The sequence below is a fragment of the Cyprinodon tularosa genome, unplaced genomic scaffold (genome assembly GCF_016077235.1).
Source record: "Cyprinodon tularosa strain WSP-4 unplaced genomic scaffold, ASM1607723v1 ctg333, whole genome shotgun sequence".
NCBI lineage: Eukaryota > Metazoa > Chordata > Actinopteri > Cyprinodontiformes > Cyprinodontidae > Cyprinodon > Cyprinodon tularosa.
Window position 1 is genome coordinate 209664 of NW_024039045.1, and position 17431 is coordinate 227094.

Consider the following 17431-nt stretch of genomic DNA (forward strand, 5'->3'; position numbering starts at 1 on the left):
AGAAAACTATCAATTAAAAAAGAGAAGAAGTCCGTTAAAATCAAACGTATTCATGAATCACATAATAGAATTTTTGGCTCTATGAACAATATTTTTTCCCTGTTATTTTGATAAGGAAGTGTTTTAGATATTTATAAAAACTCAGGGGTGGCAACCACTCTAATATCTGAAAGATCACATTCCCTTTTATGAAAGAAAAATTTTGGTTTTTGTCAATTATGCTATTTTATTATACAACAAAAGACAAAGAATTACATTTTTAACTCAAAACAAAGACTGTGTTTAGAGATAAAAGATCAAAGCCTACATGGAATTAAGTTTTATGTTTCACATTTTCAAATGATTCCCTGTCCTCTGTTAAACGAGCCCAGTCCACGTCTTCCTCATGTCCCTCGTCTCACGACTGTCATGTTTCGTCTCAGTTCCTGCAGCTCCTGGATCAGCAGTGCCAGCTCGTTGGCTGCAGCCTCCTTTTCCCTCACAGCTTCAGTCAGCATCCTGATTGCGCTGCCCTGCTGAACTATAAGAGACATAGATGAAAATATTATGATCATTTTAATTATTTTACTGTCAGACATCAAATCAAACTAAAGTTTCTCTCTTTTGCTCTCATAAAGGATCATCAACTATTTATATTTTCCAAAGGCCAAAAAAGCTTCAGATAATATTAAATTGTTTTATCCTTTCTTTGATTTACTTTAAAATCAAAAGTTTACAAATACTTCTTTGGTATTTAGTAGAAACCTGGGTCAAATGTCTTTCTTATTCTTCCACAAGCATCATAGTTTGCTATGATTTTGGCTGATTAATTCTGTTATTTCTTAAGTAACTGAGTCAGGTTTGGAGTTTATAGATTAACAAACATACTTTATCAGTTCTGCCTATTTTTGTATTGGGTAACTGGGGCTCTGTGATGTCTAGTCCAACATTTTTAACATTTTATCTGCAGGTCACAAACTCATTTGGCAACCAAATTGTCGATCAAGAGCCATTTGTGTCCAATCTGTAACTTCCTTGCTTATGTGTTGAAATGTTGCTTCAATATGTCCAAATAGGGTTCTTGTCTTATCAAGTTGGCTTTATTTGTGAAATTGACTAATTTTCCTTGCAGCAAAACACCTAAAAGCGGAATCATCATGCCTCAGGCCTGCACGCTTCCCCTTCTTTCTTTTAAATTTGAAATAAGTCTTGATGGCAAAATACTTCAGATATAGTTTCACCAGAACACAGGAAGTACCTCTGATATTTTGCCACTTCTGGGGAGATGATTTCTTTCTCTCTGATTGGCCTTTCAGCTCATGTCAGTATAGAACTCATTACACAGAGTATGAGACTCTTTTACCGACATCTCCCGGGACTTTACACAGCATTTTGCTTTTCTTTTAGGGTTGATCTCTGAGACGTTGGATGATTGAACCCAAAGATAACCTAGACCTGTTAACAAAAGGAAGCGGTTTGTTTGAGGTGTTGCCTTAAAAACCTTCACAGCAGGCCTCGATTTAACTCATAATTGGATCTAATGTCTTATACAATTTAAACAAAGGTTTAAACTTTTTAATGTGCACATCTGACTGAAGCTCAGTTAGCCCTCACACAGGCTGATTTAAATTGACGTGGGGCCTATTTACATATGTTAGTAGGGCCCTCGTGACATTACACTGAAAATATTATATGAAATTTTGGCTTGAAGTTTTAAATTAATTTGACTAAAAGCAAAAATAATCTAGTTTTTGGGAAATACAGTTGAAACACAGATGTGTCACCTAGAAAGTAGAAGATGAGCAACACTGTGAGCAGAAGAAGGGTGACGATGGCGCAGCCCATGGCGTAAGCCCTTGATGAACTCGGTGTCAACATGTCCTGAAGTCGTCTCTGCCATTTGCTGTTCAGTGAGGGCCCTCTTTGACTGCCTGCCGCCCCATGTGTGAATAAATTTCCATTTGGGGAAGGTGTGTATGCGGGGCGAGGAGGCTTCGTCCCTGGAAAGGAAACAGGGGGAACTAAGTCGCTTGGCTAAATGTCCATGTTTGCTCTCAGGCTGGGCGTACCTTTGTGGCTGTGCTCAGCATGTGTGCGGTGGAGGTCGTTGATGGAGTCGACAGAATGCAGCTCGATCTCTGTGAGGTCTCTCTCACTGACCCTGTAGAACTGAGGAGTGGTCTGGGACGAAGGAGGCCTCGACATATCGCCTGGTTCTGAGGAAAAGCCTGAATGAAGAGATGAGACAGACTGTCTCAAACAGCCAAATGCTCCACAGGGAACATTTATGGTGCTAAAAAATATTTTACCCTCCCCTCAATACGTTAAAGCTGTTGTTCTTAAATTTGTGTGGAAATAATAGTAGCAGAAACTAACATCCCAATTAGATAAAAGATGACCAGAACAGAAAATACAATTATCATGAAATGGCATGGGGCAAGGTATGCACCTATCCTTTAATGTAAGTAGCAGACAGGAAACCAGGTTATAAAGTTGACTTTAAGTAAGAAGTTTAAATTATGGCCTTCTTTTCCTCACTCTCCAGTACATCTTCAACAACGTTTAGTAAAAGATTTAACTGTATAACATGGCTGAAAACATGTTTCATAAAACGAAATGGCTTTAACAAAGAATTCCTGATCAATATTCAAAGGTAAGACAAACGCATTATAAAATATACAAAACAAGAAGGAGAGGTCACTGCAAATACGTAGACTCTGATTGAGCTTGTTTATGCTGCACCTCACTTTAGCTTGATATCCCTAAACAGAAAACGCTTAGATGAATTTAGACCAGGTCTTTCAACAAGCAGTTTTAACAAATGCGTATATTTTGTGTGAAAACATTCATTTACAGCTCTGGCTGTATGTTGGGTGCTGTTTTATTTGAATCGATATCCCCATTCTAAGGTTCTTTTACATTCTCCAGTATTTCCCATTATTGCCACACTTTGATAAAGGCCAGAATTTGAAGGGCTAATAGTTGTCGTATTTACAGATTCTTCCACCTGAGTTATCAGCTTCTAGAGCTACCCCCTTATGTGATGTAAATATTGCTCTTTTCTTGGGTTTGTGGTTGAACCGTGTCTTTTCAGCCTTACAGATTGTTTTATTTGATTGGGGCGACTGTAAAGTGTTTTACAGGAAAAAATATTTCACCCAATCAGCATTCTCAGAAGGAGGAGCTTTCCCTCCCAAAAAAACCCCAAAATAAATAAATATTCTGATTCAACCTCTCTACCGATTTATTCCTAACTAGTCTGACATTTGTCTTCATGATACCACAAAACAGCTGAATTTATTCAAACTAACTGGTGACTTCATGAGGCAGGTAAATTAGATTAAGGGGTGCAAATGCCTGACTCCCTTCATATATTTTAAATAGTACAAAAATATTTAGAACCACACATTGTTTTCTTTCATTTTATAGCTTAACACTTATTTTTGTTTTACACCTGACAAAATTATGCAATACAGATTCTCCTTTAATGTGGAAACAGGTGATATGAATGTTTGTGATATGAAGATACAGAAACATGTCATTTATAATATATATTAACATAATCCTCTAATGACAAAACATCCATGGAGATCTTAAGCACCTATTATTAGAGCTTCTTATCAAACTTATGGAGGCATGATGGTTTAGGAATTTGAAACAAGGCCCAAAGAACAGAACGTGCTCATGACTATTAAGTGACTGGAAAAATAAATTAGTCCACAGTTACTCTGTGAATTAGTCTGATGCAGAAACGTTTCAGTCATCTTACCTTATGTCACTTTAGGAAATCCTGTTTAAATGTATGTGTTTTTGCTGGTTGAAGCCTTCTAGTCTTCTTGTTTACTTCTCACATGCTCACAGCTAACTGCAAAACATGAATCTGAGCCAAGAAAACCAGCAGAAAATTGGATTTCAAGTCAACAGCTGCTCTGCTGGAGTCACATCAGGTGATTAATCCATACGGTTAAATGGGTCCAGTTTAATCCTTTATGTAAAGGAAGAAATAAAAGAAAATAAAACGGCTGTTGCTTCGAGATGTAAATTCAGAAAAGTATTTAAAAAGTTGCAGGTCACTCTAGAGCACTTTCCTCATAAATAGCTAAGATAAAATGAGTTTGTGGCTAAATATTCGGATTTATCCCACAGCAGCTCCCTGTAGAAAGATATGAACGGAGAGAGGAAGTTTCTTTCTCTGCCTTAAAGCCCCCCCAACATGCACATGCTCAGCTTTGCAGTCCCTCACAGCCCAAAATAGAACCAGAGACGTGAGATTATTATTAGTTCCTTTGGCCAAAAGGATGACTCAGTGACCTGAGTGGAAGGCATGATGGCCTACACTGGGATAAACGCAGGAGACTCTGACTGAGGAAAACTGACTGAAGGATTAACAAATGAAACAATAAAACTGCAAAGTTGTATTATGTTTGTTTTTTGCTATGTACAACCATCAAACTAACTGGTTAATAGTCAGATAAAAAAGTTAAAAAGAATGTCTGAAATCTTAAAGATGGAATTTATTTTCTATCACTTTCAAATTTTCCTGAAACAGGAGATTTTTATTTTCACCTAAACAGCAGTTTTTGGTTTTTGAAACCCCTGAAATAATTGTATATTGTACAAACTGCCATCATAAAAAGAGCTGTTTCAACAAAAGCCATGTGTTCTGTTGACATGGGCTTTTATGTTAGGTTATATTTAGGTATAATCATTTTATAAACTCTTTTAATCATACATTTTAGTATAACTTTAGAGATTAAGCTACAGAGACATTTAGAACAAGGTTAGCTTCTAAATAAAATCCCAATCTTTGAACACAAAAGCACAGTTTGATCCATCATCTGATCAGAAAATGGTGTTCCCCACCACTGACCAGCCAGGTAAGCAGAGCTACAGAGTATGATAACTACATAGTCGGATCATTGAAAGCTCACCAACCGAATAAGGATCAATAAGAAAGGCAGTGTTTTCATTTATGTCACACGTTAAACTGAGTCTGCACATTTGGCCAAATGAAGCACAGTAGTGGCAGCATCATGATGTGGGGTCACTTTAAATCTTTAGAATAGAGATTGTATGGCAATAGATTAAAGTGCACAAATGTTCTCCATCATTCTGACAGAGCTGTCTGCAAAAAACAAAAACAAAAAAAACTTGCAGGTTTTTTTTTTAGATTATTGGAATAATCTTTATGCAACATGTTCCACCTACCACATATTTATGCTTCACTTTGTCTCCATCACACAGCAAATGCAATAACAGCACTAAAGTTTGTGGTAGTAATGTGATAAAATATGAAAAATGCTGTGAATGCATCAGAATGCTGAACTGTTTGTCATAAAGATATGATTAAACAATGTCAGAGACAAATGGAATTAATTCATTTGTTTATTTTTCTTATATTTTTTAATCATATCCTCTTTTTTTCTACTACCACGATATTATGTTGTCTATAATATAATGATAATGTAATTTTCTTTTACACTCTGAGGCTTTGGCATAACTAAGCATCCTATCAACGCCTCCCGTTGATTTATTAACTACATTTCCCACAATTCTTTGCTCCTTCCTGCATCGCTTCATGTGTTTTTTAGCCTGGAAAGCAGGAATCCCATGTTGTTGAGTTGAAACAGTTTGGAAACAGCACAGCGGAAGTGGTAACACCTCTGGAGCGGGTTGAAGGGAAACATTTCTGCGGGGATCAGGCTGCAGGATGTGGGCTCGGCTGACGGTTGCTGCCGGGCTGCGGGCTCCCAGAGAGAGTTTGCTGCGGGTCACGGGTGCTGGATGTGCGGGGAAATTCCTGCGGGAGAGACGGGACTTCAGTACAGAGGTAAGAGGACCCTAACCATGCTCTGTCTGGAAGGGTGCAGACTGATCTGCTTAAAGTTTGCATGGAACATCATGCAAACTTTAAGCAGATGCTTTTGTGCTTTAACAACTGATTTCTGATCTTAACATTTTTAAGTTTTTTTTAAGTGCAAGCAAGACTTTCTGGAAATAATTTTTGATTAATCGTTTTAATTTAATGCTGTTTCCTATTAATGAATGCAAAATTTAAAGTTTAAGTTCATTAATTTTCTCACCTTCTAGAAAACTGAAATCTTAATAATTAAAATTCCAAATATAATGTGCAGGGTTAATGGGAAATAACACCTCTGATTCACTTCTAGCAAGGGTATCTGTTGTATTGAGTTCAAATTTAAATGAGCCCTTTCAACCTAATCCACGCAAACAAGCTGACTAAATGTGATAACCATTGTGAAATTGTGCATTCCTTTCAATAAGTGAAAATATCCCACAAAACAATGGTGTTTCCTGGCATTTAAGTATGCTTATAGATGGACATTAAAAGCTTGAATCCCTTCAGGATAAAGTCTGAATAAATATTGATGTATTTGCATGTCAGATTATTAACAGAAACACTTTTTCAAAGAGCAGCCTGTTCAGTCAGACATAATGTTCATGGGTCCCAGCAGACCGAGTCCTCTTCGCTTCACCGAGCTGCACAAAATGATTTTATTAAAACCACGAGTGACTGCTTCTCTAGTGTTATCAGAGTATGCTGATAAGCCCCCCCTTTCACCAGCCAGTTCAAAGGTCACTTAGAGAAACAAAAGATGAGATTGTGACAGAAGGAAGACTATCAGTAGAGCTGTTAATGTAGAGTTGGGATTTTTACACATTATTATCTCCATAATGGTGTTGAAAGCTAAGTTTGGTTCCAAGTCTGATTTAAGTTCCTCGCACAACAGATGGATACATTTGAATTAGTTTCCTTCCTCGATTGAAGAGACATTTAGTTTTTGTCTTCTTGGGATTAGAAATGACTGAAAAAAAAAAAACACAATAGTGCTCGATTGTTAAAGAAAGGAAACCTGTTTCTAAGTGTTTTTATTTTTTGGTTACAGATAAAAATCAGAAAAGCATTCTGTTCCTTACCCATTAAATTTTAGTGTCAGCATATTTCTAGCGGTCTAGTGGTTAGGGCATATAGAGCTTGGAACCCTGAGGTTCTGAGTTTGAGCCCCACTCCCACAGCTGGCACTTTAGGTCTCTGAGCAAGACCATTAACCCCAAACTGCTCCCTGGGCGCCACACGATGGCAGCCGGACTGCTCGCCAAGAGGATTGGTTAAATTCAGAGGTACATTTCTCCAATGTGAGATCAATAAAGTTCAATTATTATTAATCATTGCTATTATTTTGCGAAGACACTTTGTTAAAGAACACTGGTGAGCAGACAACATCATGGAGGTCAGGGAGAAGTTAATGAGAAGGTTAAAGCAAGGTTAAAGTTACTAAACAATATGTGTCATCTGGAAATAAAAAGAAAGCTTTTTAACAGCAAACCTACCCAGAGGGGCATATAGTTACTCTAGAGGAGCTGCAGACATGCACAGCTCAGGTGGGGCAAGATTGATGAAAGCTCTTGCCCTGCATCTTAGTAGCAACGTGATACTGTGGGGAGTTTTTTTTTTTTTTTTAGGTTGAAATTTATAAAAAAAATTCTTAAAGGAATAGTACACCCAAAACATGATTAGCCTTCATTTTCTACTCACCCCCATGCTGAACAACACTCTGGAGTACTTTTTTGATATCTCAAATGCATCTGGAGATCTGGGAGGCTTCTTGCTGTCTGCTGACATTCAAATAATGGAGGTCTATGGTGACCGAGACAGAAAGGTCCATAAAAGTCCACAAAAAACGTGTCAATATTCCTCCATACTGCTCGTCCAATGTATTCCAAGTGTCCTGAGTGGGTAGCATCCAGAATTTACTCGAAACGAAGTCATTTAGAATGTTTTTAGAGCATAAACAGTAGTGTATAGGATTTCCTGAAAGCGCGCACACGCGCGCTCACGACGCTACGGAAGCCGGCAGACCAAACCAGCGCATTCAGCTCGGCAAAGAACTCATGCTCTTCCTCAACACTGAAGTCCTCAGATATTTTTCTTTCGTTGTTTCTTTCTTTGCACAGGTAAACAGCACATTTCTTCTTCTACGCTTGCATTATTGGAAGAGCAGACGCTGAATGCGCACTTTCATCTGGTTTGATCTGCCGGCTTCCGTAGCGTCGTGAGCGCGCGTGTGCGCGCTTTCAGGAAATCCTATACACTACTGTTTATGCTCTAAAAACATTTTAAATGACTTCGTTTCGAGTAAATTCTGGATGCTACCCACTCAGGACACTTGGAATACATTGGACGAGCAGTATGGAGGAATATTGACACGTTTTTTGTGGACTTTTATGGACCTTTCTGTCTCGGTCACCATAGACCTCCATTATTTGAATGTCAGCAGACAGCAAGAAGCCTCCCAGATCTCCAGATGCATTTGAGATATCAAAAAAGTACTCCAGAGTGTTGTTCAGCATGGGGGTGAGTAGAAAATGAAGGCTAATCATGTTTTGGGTGTACTATTCCTTTAAGTGGGTCCTACTTTGTGTTGGTTTTTTGCTACGTTCTTTCTTTCTACAGTCATCCCTGCAGTGGCTCTGTTTCTGCTGCAGACTCACTCTGTTGTTTCCCCTCCCACCCCAGGCTCCCTTGAAGAAAACCCCACTCTTTGACTTCCACAGGCACCATGGTGGAAAGATGGTGGATTTTGCAGGCTGGAGTATGCCCGTCCAGTACAAAGACAGCCACATCGCCTCCCACACGCACACCAGGGAGCACTGCTCCATCTTTGACGTCAGCCACATGCTGCAGGTGAGGAAAAGTGGAGCTGAGATGTTAGAAGCTGATGGCTTTGGAAAAGTTAAATGGAGATTAGCCTTTAAAAACACAAAGGAGACGCATACCTATGAAGCTTGTAAGTTGCGCATGTTTACCTTTGTTTCCCCTCAGACCAAAATCCATGGCAAAGATCGGGTAAAGTTTATGGAGTCTCTGGTGGTGGCAGATATCGCAGAGCTGAAGGACAACCAGGTAGAAGGAAGATTCCCTTTCTGGTTGATCTGTTAATGAAACATCGCAAAGCTTCTTCTGCTGCTAAATACATGAAAACATTTTATTTTGTTACTTTAAAAATCCTGAATAGATTGAAGATCAATCTCTAACTTCCATGATGTGACTTGGTTCATAGATTTCTCTTTGAGTCTTTAGGTCCTCAGCCTCTCATCCTTTCTCTCACCATCTTCGCACCATTCAGGGTACATTGACTCTCTTCACCAATGAGAAAGGAGGAATCATTGATGACCTCATAGTGACAAAGACAGACCAGGGTTACCTCTATGTGGTCTCCAACGCTGGCTGCGCTGACAAAGACTCTGCTCATATGAAGGTGAAGCAATGTGTGCAGGAAGAGCAGCCTGGAATCCTCTGGAAAATGTCTGAAGGGTGTTTCTGTGTTTTTTTTTATGTTTAGGCCAAACTGGCAGAGTACAAAGCTGCTGGGTTTGATGTGGACCTGGAGTTCATTGATGAAGCCCTTGTTGCTTTGCAAGGTGAAATAATCACTTCATCCTTCATTTGTTTTTCCTTCTTTCTTCCTTTTTGCATTTTTCTTTGTTAAGTTTCTTATTTAGTGTTTTTTCTAAGATGATCCAAAGCTCTCTGTGCAGATTCTAAAATTTTCTCTTTGTTGCATCAGGTCCCACCATGGCTCAGGTGCTTCAGGCAGGGCTGAAGGGGGACCTCAGTAAGCTGACCTTCATGTCCTCCACCCTGGTCACAGTGTTCGGCATTCCTGACTGCAGGGTGACCCGCTGTGGATACACTGGAGAAGATGGAGTGGAGGTGAGCACCTCCTGTGATTAAATCAACATTAAGTTCTGAGTTGTTGTCTATTTTTGCATGTTCTTTTCTCAGACCGTTCAAACTGTGAGCTGAATATGTGAAAAATATTATAAAATCTGTCAACTATAGATAAATCTTTGTCACTAGAACAGCACTTTATATGTGTTTATTTGAATCATGTCTGATATGATTCATACGGCTACATTTGCAGCAACTTCATCTTCGAGTCTTTTGGTGTATGTGTCTACTTACTCTTGATATTCTTGCCCATTCTTTGTGAAATAACTCAACCCATGTTGGATTGAATAAATAGCCTCGATATTTTCCTCATATTTCCAGTTTGATTTATTTCTGGATTTATATTCGACCGTTCTAGTACGGAAATATGCTTTGATTTAAACCAGTTGTGTCCAGAAAGCCATTTGATTTTGAGAGATTTAAAAGCTTAAAATGAAAAAGGTTACGTACACCACAAAGTATGCCTTTCCTATATATATATATATATATATATATATATATATATATATATATATATATATGTGTGTGTGTGTGTAAAAGCCAGTAAATTAGAATATTTTGAAAAACTTGATTTATTTCAGTAATTGCATTCAAAAGGTGTAACTTGTACATGATATTTATTCATTGCACACAGACTGATGCATTCAAATGTTTATTTCATTTAATTTTGATGATTTGAAGTGGCAACAAATGAAAATCCAAAATTCCGTGTGTCACAAAATTAGAATATTATTTAAGGCTAATACAAAAAAGGGATTTTTAGAAATGTTGGCCAACTGAAAAGTATGAAAATGAAAAATATGAGCATTTACAATACTCAATACGTGGTTGGAGCTCCTTTTGCCTCAATTACTGCATTAATGCGGCGTGGCATGGAGTCGATGAGTTTCTGGCACTGCTCAGGTGTTATGAGAGCCCAGGTTGCTCTGATAGTGGCCTTGCGTTGACCCTGGATCTCAGGAAACAGAGTGGACCGACACCAGCAGATGACATGGCAACCCAAACCATCACTGATGGTGGAAACTTTACACTAGACTTCAGGCAACGTGGATCCTGTGCCTCTCCTGTCTTCCTCCAGACTCTGGGACCTCGATTTCCAAAGGAAATGCAAAATTAGCTTTCGTCAGAAAACATGACTTTGGACCACTCAGCAGCAGTCCAGCTCTTTTTTTCCTTAGCCCAGGTGAGACGCTTTTCACGCTGTTTCTTGGTCAACAGTGGCTTGACACGAGATATGCGGCAGTTGAAACCCATGTCTTTCAAGCGTCTCTTGGTGGTGGATCTCGGAGCACTGACTCCAGCAGCTGTCCACTCCTTGTGAATCTCCCCAACATTTTTGAATGGTTTTTTTTTTCACAATCTCGACTAGGGCGTGGTGATCCCTATCGCTTGTACACTTTTTCTGACCACAGTTTTTCCTTCCCTTTGCATCTCTATTAATGTGCTTGGACACTGAGCTCTGAGAACAGCCAGCCTCTTCAGCAATAACCTTTTGTGTCTTTCCCTCCTTGTGCAATGTGTCGATGGTCGCCTTTTGGACAGCTGTCAAATCTGAAGTCTTCCACATGTTTGTGTAGGCTTCAGAACTGGACTGAGAGACCATTTAAAGCCCTTTGCAGGTGTTTTATTTATATATATATATATATATATATATATATATATATATATATATATATATATATATATACACATTTTTTATTTTTTTTTTTGCTTTCATTTTTACTTTACAGGAGGCAAATACACAAACAGCCATTGATGTTGCATTGATGTTCATGTTATAAACCATTAACTGAATGCAGCATTGTTTATGGATGGACTTCAATCCACTATTTTTGTTGAAAACAATATAGATTATTTTTCTAGACTAGAAAAAGAAAAAAAAAAAACAACACAGATACCTGCATAAATGCAAACATGCAAAGCCATTTTTATGATTACTTTGGGATCCTGTTTTCTCACATTAAATAGTTAAATATTGCACAAGCAGCATTTATAAGCATATTTAAACAAAAAAAAAAATGCTAATGATTTTGCATGACCTGAAATAATCCTGAAAGAATATTTTTGCACTTCTTGAGAAATTGTTTAGAAGCCCCTCAAAGAACAGAGAGGACCAAAATATATAATGAGGGTCTAATTTGACCAGAGCAGCTTCATCTTCTGCTCTATCCTTTATTTCCAATAAATATCAGGGTATGTATGAGAAAAGGATGATTGGAGCCTTTGTTTTATTGCCTTTATTCCTTTGATAAAAATCTTTGGTCGCTGGCCTTTAAAGTTACTCCTCTGTCTGTCTGTGTTTCCCAGATTTCTGTTCCTCGTTCAAAAGTGGTTGAACTGGCAGAGAAGCTGCTCAGCAACAGTGAGGTGAAGCTGGCCGGTCTGGGAGCCAGAGACAGTCTTCGTCTGGAAGCGGGACTTTGTCTTTATGGCAATGACATCGATGAGACCACCACACCTGTGGAAGCCAGTCTTGTTTGGACGATAGGTCTGGTTTTATTTCTCATATCAGTCTATAAATAGATCTATGTAGGCATGTATCTTTCACTGCAGCTTTAGTGAGGCAGGTAACTCTTTTCTCAACTGATCATGCGTAATTTCACTAGCATAAACCTGATTGATAAAACATCGTCAAATGGCTCCATTACTTTTCCTGTTGTCTCACAGGAAAGCGCAGACGTCAGACAAAGGATTTCCCCGGTGCCGATATCATTATACCACAAATCAAGGCTAAGACAGCCAGGAGACGAGTTGGACTGGTGTCCACTGGACCCCCAGTGAGACAGCACACCCCCATCGTGAGCCCTGCAGGACAAGTCATAGGTGAGAGAGTTAAAGGGGTTCCTGGAATAGGGAGCTATGTGGTTTTACACTCCTGAATTTTAAATTAAAAAGAGAATCATGTGGAGAGAATCATCGAAGAACTTCGATTCCATATATCTTTTGAAAAATTTTTATGTTTCTGAAATGATTGAATTACAGTTTAAAGTAATACACGAATATAGATAGATAGATAGATAGATAGATAGATAGATAGATAGATAGATTGATTTGTGGTTAAAACTGTTTTAAATACTATGACCACTAGAGGTCGCCAGAATCCTTGCATAAACACATTTTAATTCATCATAAAATGTCTTATCTTGATTTTAAATCGGACATAAAATATATATTTTTTTAATTATAAGAAATGTATTAGGTAATTATCAGTGTAAAACTGTTCTCTTTATAAAGAAATTCCTCATCAGTAAATGAGCAGTAATTCATAATTTGAAGCACAGCCAGAATTTCATATGTTGCTGCATTGCAGGAAGATTTTCTTGAACGCCAGAGTTATATTAACATAGAATTTGATCTATTTCCACTTTCTCCTTTCTCATGCTATACAGGGGAAGTGACCAGCGGCTGTCCCTCCCCCTGCCTAAGAAAGAACATTGCCATGGGTTACGTAGATGCAGCATTCGCTAAGAACGGAACCGCCATCCAGGTTGAAATCAGGAAGAAAACCGTCCCAGCAACGGTCACCAAGATGCCCTTTGTTCCCACAAACTACTACTCAGGATAGGGAGGAACACACTGGATCTTTCTGTCTTTGTATCTTAAGCACTGCTGTTACCTTCTGGTGTTAAACTCCTGCAATGCAAGGCAAATTTAGGATTTAAACAGACGGGTGGCATTTCATCTTGCATTATGAATTATTGATTCATTCACTTAAAGATAATAATAATAATTCTTTCATGTTTTATAAAACTGAGCAACTCTAATGGATCAGAACTACATTTATTTAAATTTAAGAGAGACAAAATTCTCCCTGTTTCCAAGGATGCTGGATTTAAAAAATAACTTTTTGGATAATTTTGCAAACTAGCAGTTATGATAGTTAATGTGCATCTTCCAAATAAATCAAATCAATATAAATCAAAATGCAGTCATTTTGATTTATATTTTAGCCTTGTATTGACCTTCAAACTATTTAATTTATATGCTTAACAATTAAGGAAAACACTGATATACATTGGTTGAAATATAAAGGTACGATATAAAAAAGGAGAAATGTTGATACAAGTTGACAGAGCCTTTTAAGCTCACTATAATAAAAAAAAAACTAACACATTACATATATGCAAATGTTTTTGTCTTCTATAATCATTATTCTTGCCATTTTCAAAAAAAGTTAATGTTTTTTTCTTTTATGATAATGTGGTTTAATTTGTTTGATAGCATTGATTCAATTCAAAAATTGAAATAAAAAAGTCTTACTTACAGTTTTGAAAATGGTACAATACATAGTTTACTTTACATGCTGATTTTTTTTTTTTTGTTAAAAAAAAGTTTTAATTAGAATAGAGAAGATTGATGGTACAATAGTTGTCTAATCTATAGAGATGTTCAGTATAATATTGTTCCTTTAAAGAAGCAATTAAGTATTTAATTGGAGCTTCTTAGTAACTAGATGTACTACTGACTAATAACTTGAAGCTGTGCTATGATGTGAGAAACTTGGGCTTTCATGTATTGTTAAAGTTGAACTTTGGAGTCAAGAGTATCTTTTGAATGAAAATAGTTTGCTTTCCATTTGCATCTGAAATAATAATTTGGGTGAAAACAAGACCAGCTAGTTCAGAAAATGTTTCACTAATCTGAAACATAGATATCTTTTCCAATGTTTTCCTCAATACATATTTTTGTAAATGTTCTTTTTACAGGGCCTAGAAAAATAATTAAAACCACTTTAACTTTTTAACATTTTGTCAGATCACAACAACAAACTCCAGTGTATTTTACTGGGGGTTAACTTGACAAGCCAACACTGCATAGAACTAAATAATAAGGTTGAAGACCAATGATTCATGAATTTACTGTTTTTTTTTACAAATCAAAGTGAAATATGCTGTATTTGCAATGAGCATCTCTGAGCCAATACTTTGTTATACTTTGTCTAACACCTTTGCTAATAAACCTACCAAAAAATTGAATTATGTCTCTGTCATTTTTTTTATTAAAGAGAGAACAACCCTTTTATACTGTACATTCTCTCTGTGAAAGAATGGATGGAGAGCATCTGTGAACACATTCAGGCCCTGAAACAATTTTCTTCCGTTAGTTTCTGGCCATTTGAACACATGTATGCACTTTGATCTAAATCATCCCTCTATAGCTACGGATGTCTGGTGTGGTCCGGCCCAACAGCATGATTGAGACGTTGCGTCAGTGTTAATTAAAAAATATTCATGGTTTGAGATGAGATCAAATTCACTTTTTCCTGTTTTTCTTCAGTTAGAATGACCAAAATGAGTCCTGTCCCCTCAATGCCAGAGAACAGACATTTTTTAATAGGATTTTATTGTTTTCTGCAAATTTCTTAAGTTTGGATACATTTCCTCCATAATTGGTAAAAAGCCCTTTAACTGTTTGATTTAACTCCATCCTTTAAGTCGAAGGGCACAATAGTGTGGTGATGCGAATTTATATTCAATGCCCATCCATGTTGGATGCCATGTTAATGTCATGGATAACTGTTATATTTAATTCCCAGCCAGCTGGGAATTTATATTTTCTGATACTTTAAGCTCCAAGCTTCAACAACAGCTCAAAACATATTACTGTAGTATAGCATAGAATGCAGTCCATCCTGTTAGCTTTGTCTGTATCCATCAGTAAACACATGAAATGATCAAAAATCATTAAAAGACATATTGTTTTTTTCAGGCAGGCAGACTCATGGCAACCAGAGGTTTTCTTTGTCCATGTGGCTCACACCAAGCGATCCTTTTTAGGCTTTCTCATCTAGTCTGGCTCTATAAGTTCTGAAACGCAATTTTTAGCGTGCGCAGTGAAATAGCTCACGTTTTTATTTTTTTTAAACTAAATTTGTGGCATTATGCTTTAGATTAGTTTTTGCTTTTGATCCCTTCTATTCAGTGAAATATAAAACTCCCTCCTGCACTTAAAGACCAACAAAACCAGATGTTACCATCTCTGTACTTCTATCATCATTATGATTGATGATCATTATGGCTCAGCACAGTAAGTTGTCTTTCCAGAAGAATCTAAGAGCTGAAATTTAGTCCTCAATTTGACTGACATTTTTCCATGATTGCACACAAGCCAGCAGTGTGAGATGTGCCTTAACTCAACTTAATTTTTAAGAATTAATCAAAATGTTAACATTGTTCGCAATCATCTGTGAGTTTTTCAAGTTACTGAAAATAATCCTATGTATATTTCTACATTAAAGAATTAAATAAAAAAAAATTCAACCTGTTATTTTTGGATTTAGCCAACAGCAAAGTATTGGTAATTCTAATGACTTAGAACACAAACGGTTTAGTTGGATATAATTTTGGCAATAAAAGTGATCTGTGGTGTCTCATTAAACATGCCATCCTCATGTTAGGCATTTCTAACACAATTTTAATTGCAATTTAAATGCTGTATATGCATGTTTATCTAGGAAGAGGGAATTCTGCAAAGCTTCCTCGATGCAATCTGCTGGATTTCTTGAGATATCATTAATTTTTATTTCTTTTTTCATCAATTCCTTCCCTATAATCTGATCAAATTACATGTAAAGGTTATTTTAGACATTTTTTGTCATTTTGTATACACAGAGTGTATACAAAACAAAATTCATTTAGAAAACATGTGTTGTGAATTAGAACTATACAAATAAAGGGAGGTCAAAACTACTTAATTTTAAAGCATACAAATTTTTAACATAACGAAAGGGGCGGAACTAGATGGGGGACCAAGCATTGGCCACCCTATCATTTTTGTCTCTCAAGTAGAATATTCACAACATTTTAATTTTATATATATTAACAATTACTTGGCAACACAAACACTGTGGTTAATTGTGCACATCAATATACCAACATTAGAGATGATTTGTACAGAATTCCTGCTCTTTTCAGAACTAGATTTTGTGTTATATGCCGTAAAGAGAAAATTATGTGTCTCTGCAAGTCATCTAAGAGTCTTCAGTGAAATCATAGATACTGTAGATAACTATTTTAATAAAATTAGATTATATTATAAATTTATGTAGATATTAGTACTTGTAAATATCAATTTAATGTAGAATGATATTGATAAAAGTAGGAAAGTAATGATGATGGAAAAGATGTCCGCTCCAGAACTCAAACCTCAAAGAATTTTATCCATTATACTTTTTATCTACACGGATGTTTTAATATATGTATCTAGTTGTTAGCACAGGCTGTAGGAAACTATAGTTTTTCTTTATTTAGAAATGTGGACGTTGTGCTGGTTCCTGTTGGAACAGTGCAGATTGACCCTGAGGTTCTGGTGCCTATCCACTTTTGGCCATCCCTCAGTATACATTGTTTTATATATATATATATATATATATATATATATATATATATATATATATATATATATATATATATATATATATATATATATATATATATATATATATATAATTTGTTAAATATTTACTCTTATTTTTTAAAAGTATCATTGTATTTATAACTTTTTGTAAATCTTTATTATGGTTTGTTTAGTGGGTTTTTTAATAAGCAAATACCCTTTCATTTATATAAAAAGAATGCTTTCTGGACTAAGAAGATATATAAATAAAGAGGAGTTGTTTAAAATAAATGTTTTGTTGTCTTTTGTGTGGGTTCACTTACTCGGAAATGGGGGATCCCCAGGACCAACCAACCTGAAAAA

At 36.6% G+C, this 17431-nt stretch overlaps 2 protein-coding genes across 3 annotated transcripts; one reads left to right on the forward strand and one right to left on the reverse strand.

The window, feature by feature from the left end:
- Positions 1 to 102: 102 nt before the first annotated feature.
- si:dkey-20d21.12 (uncharacterized protein LOC556245 homolog) lies at positions 103 to 4204 on the reverse strand. Of its 2 annotated transcripts, none has more exons than XM_038294054.1 (4): positions 3749 to 4204; positions 2049 to 2195; positions 1764 to 1979; positions 103 to 520 (listed from the first exon to the last, which is right to left on the reverse strand). In XM_038294054.1, exons 2-4 carry the CDS (start codon positions 2182 to 2184, stop codon positions 384 to 386), a joined length of 489 nt encoding a protein of 162 aa, XP_038149982.1. In that variant the 5' UTR covers positions 2185 to 2195; positions 3749 to 4204; the 3' UTR covers positions 103 to 383. The 2 variants fall into 2 exon arrangements, with proteins under 2 accessions (XP_038149982.1, XP_038149981.1); XM_038294053.1 differs by having other exon boundaries at positions 2049 to 2207; positions 3749 to 4202.
- Positions 4205 to 5561: 1357 nt separating this feature from the next.
- Positions 5562 to 13414, forward strand: amt (aminomethyltransferase). The gene is made up of 9 exons (XM_038294052.1): positions 5562 to 5809; positions 8519 to 8686; positions 8825 to 8905; positions 9129 to 9260; positions 9345 to 9423; positions 9570 to 9715; positions 12041 to 12221; positions 12401 to 12556; positions 13123 to 13414. Exons 1-9 carry the CDS (start codon positions 5690 to 5692, stop codon positions 13296 to 13298), a joined length of 1239 nt encoding a protein of 412 aa, XP_038149980.1. The 5' UTR covers positions 5562 to 5689; the 3' UTR covers positions 13299 to 13414.
- Positions 13415 to 17431: the final 4017 nt, after the last annotated feature.

Coding starts and splice junctions, on each gene's coding strand:
- si:dkey-20d21.12 (XM_038294054.1), bottom strand. CDS start 2,184: ATGTCGAGGCCTCCTTCGTCCCAGACCACTCCTCAGTTCTACAGGGTC. Junction 1,980..2,048: donor TGCTGAGCACAGCCACAAAG/GTACGCCCAGCC, acceptor TTTCCTTTCCAG/GGACGAAGCCTCCTCGCCCC. Junction 521..1,763: donor GCTCATCTTCTACTTTCTAG/GTGACACATCTG, acceptor TGTCTCTTATAG/TTCAGCAGGGCAGCGCAATC.
- amt (XM_038294052.1), top strand. CDS start 5,690: ATGTGGGCTCGGCTGACGGTTGCTGCCGGGCTGCGGGCTCCCAGAGAG. Junction 8,906..9,128: donor CAGAGCTGAAGGACAACCAG/GTAGAAGGAAGA, acceptor CGCACCATTCAG/GGTACATTGACTCTCTTCAC. Junction 9,261..9,344: donor AAGACTCTGCTCATATGAAG/GTGAAGCAATGT, acceptor TTTTATGTTTAG/GCCAAACTGGCAGAGTACAA.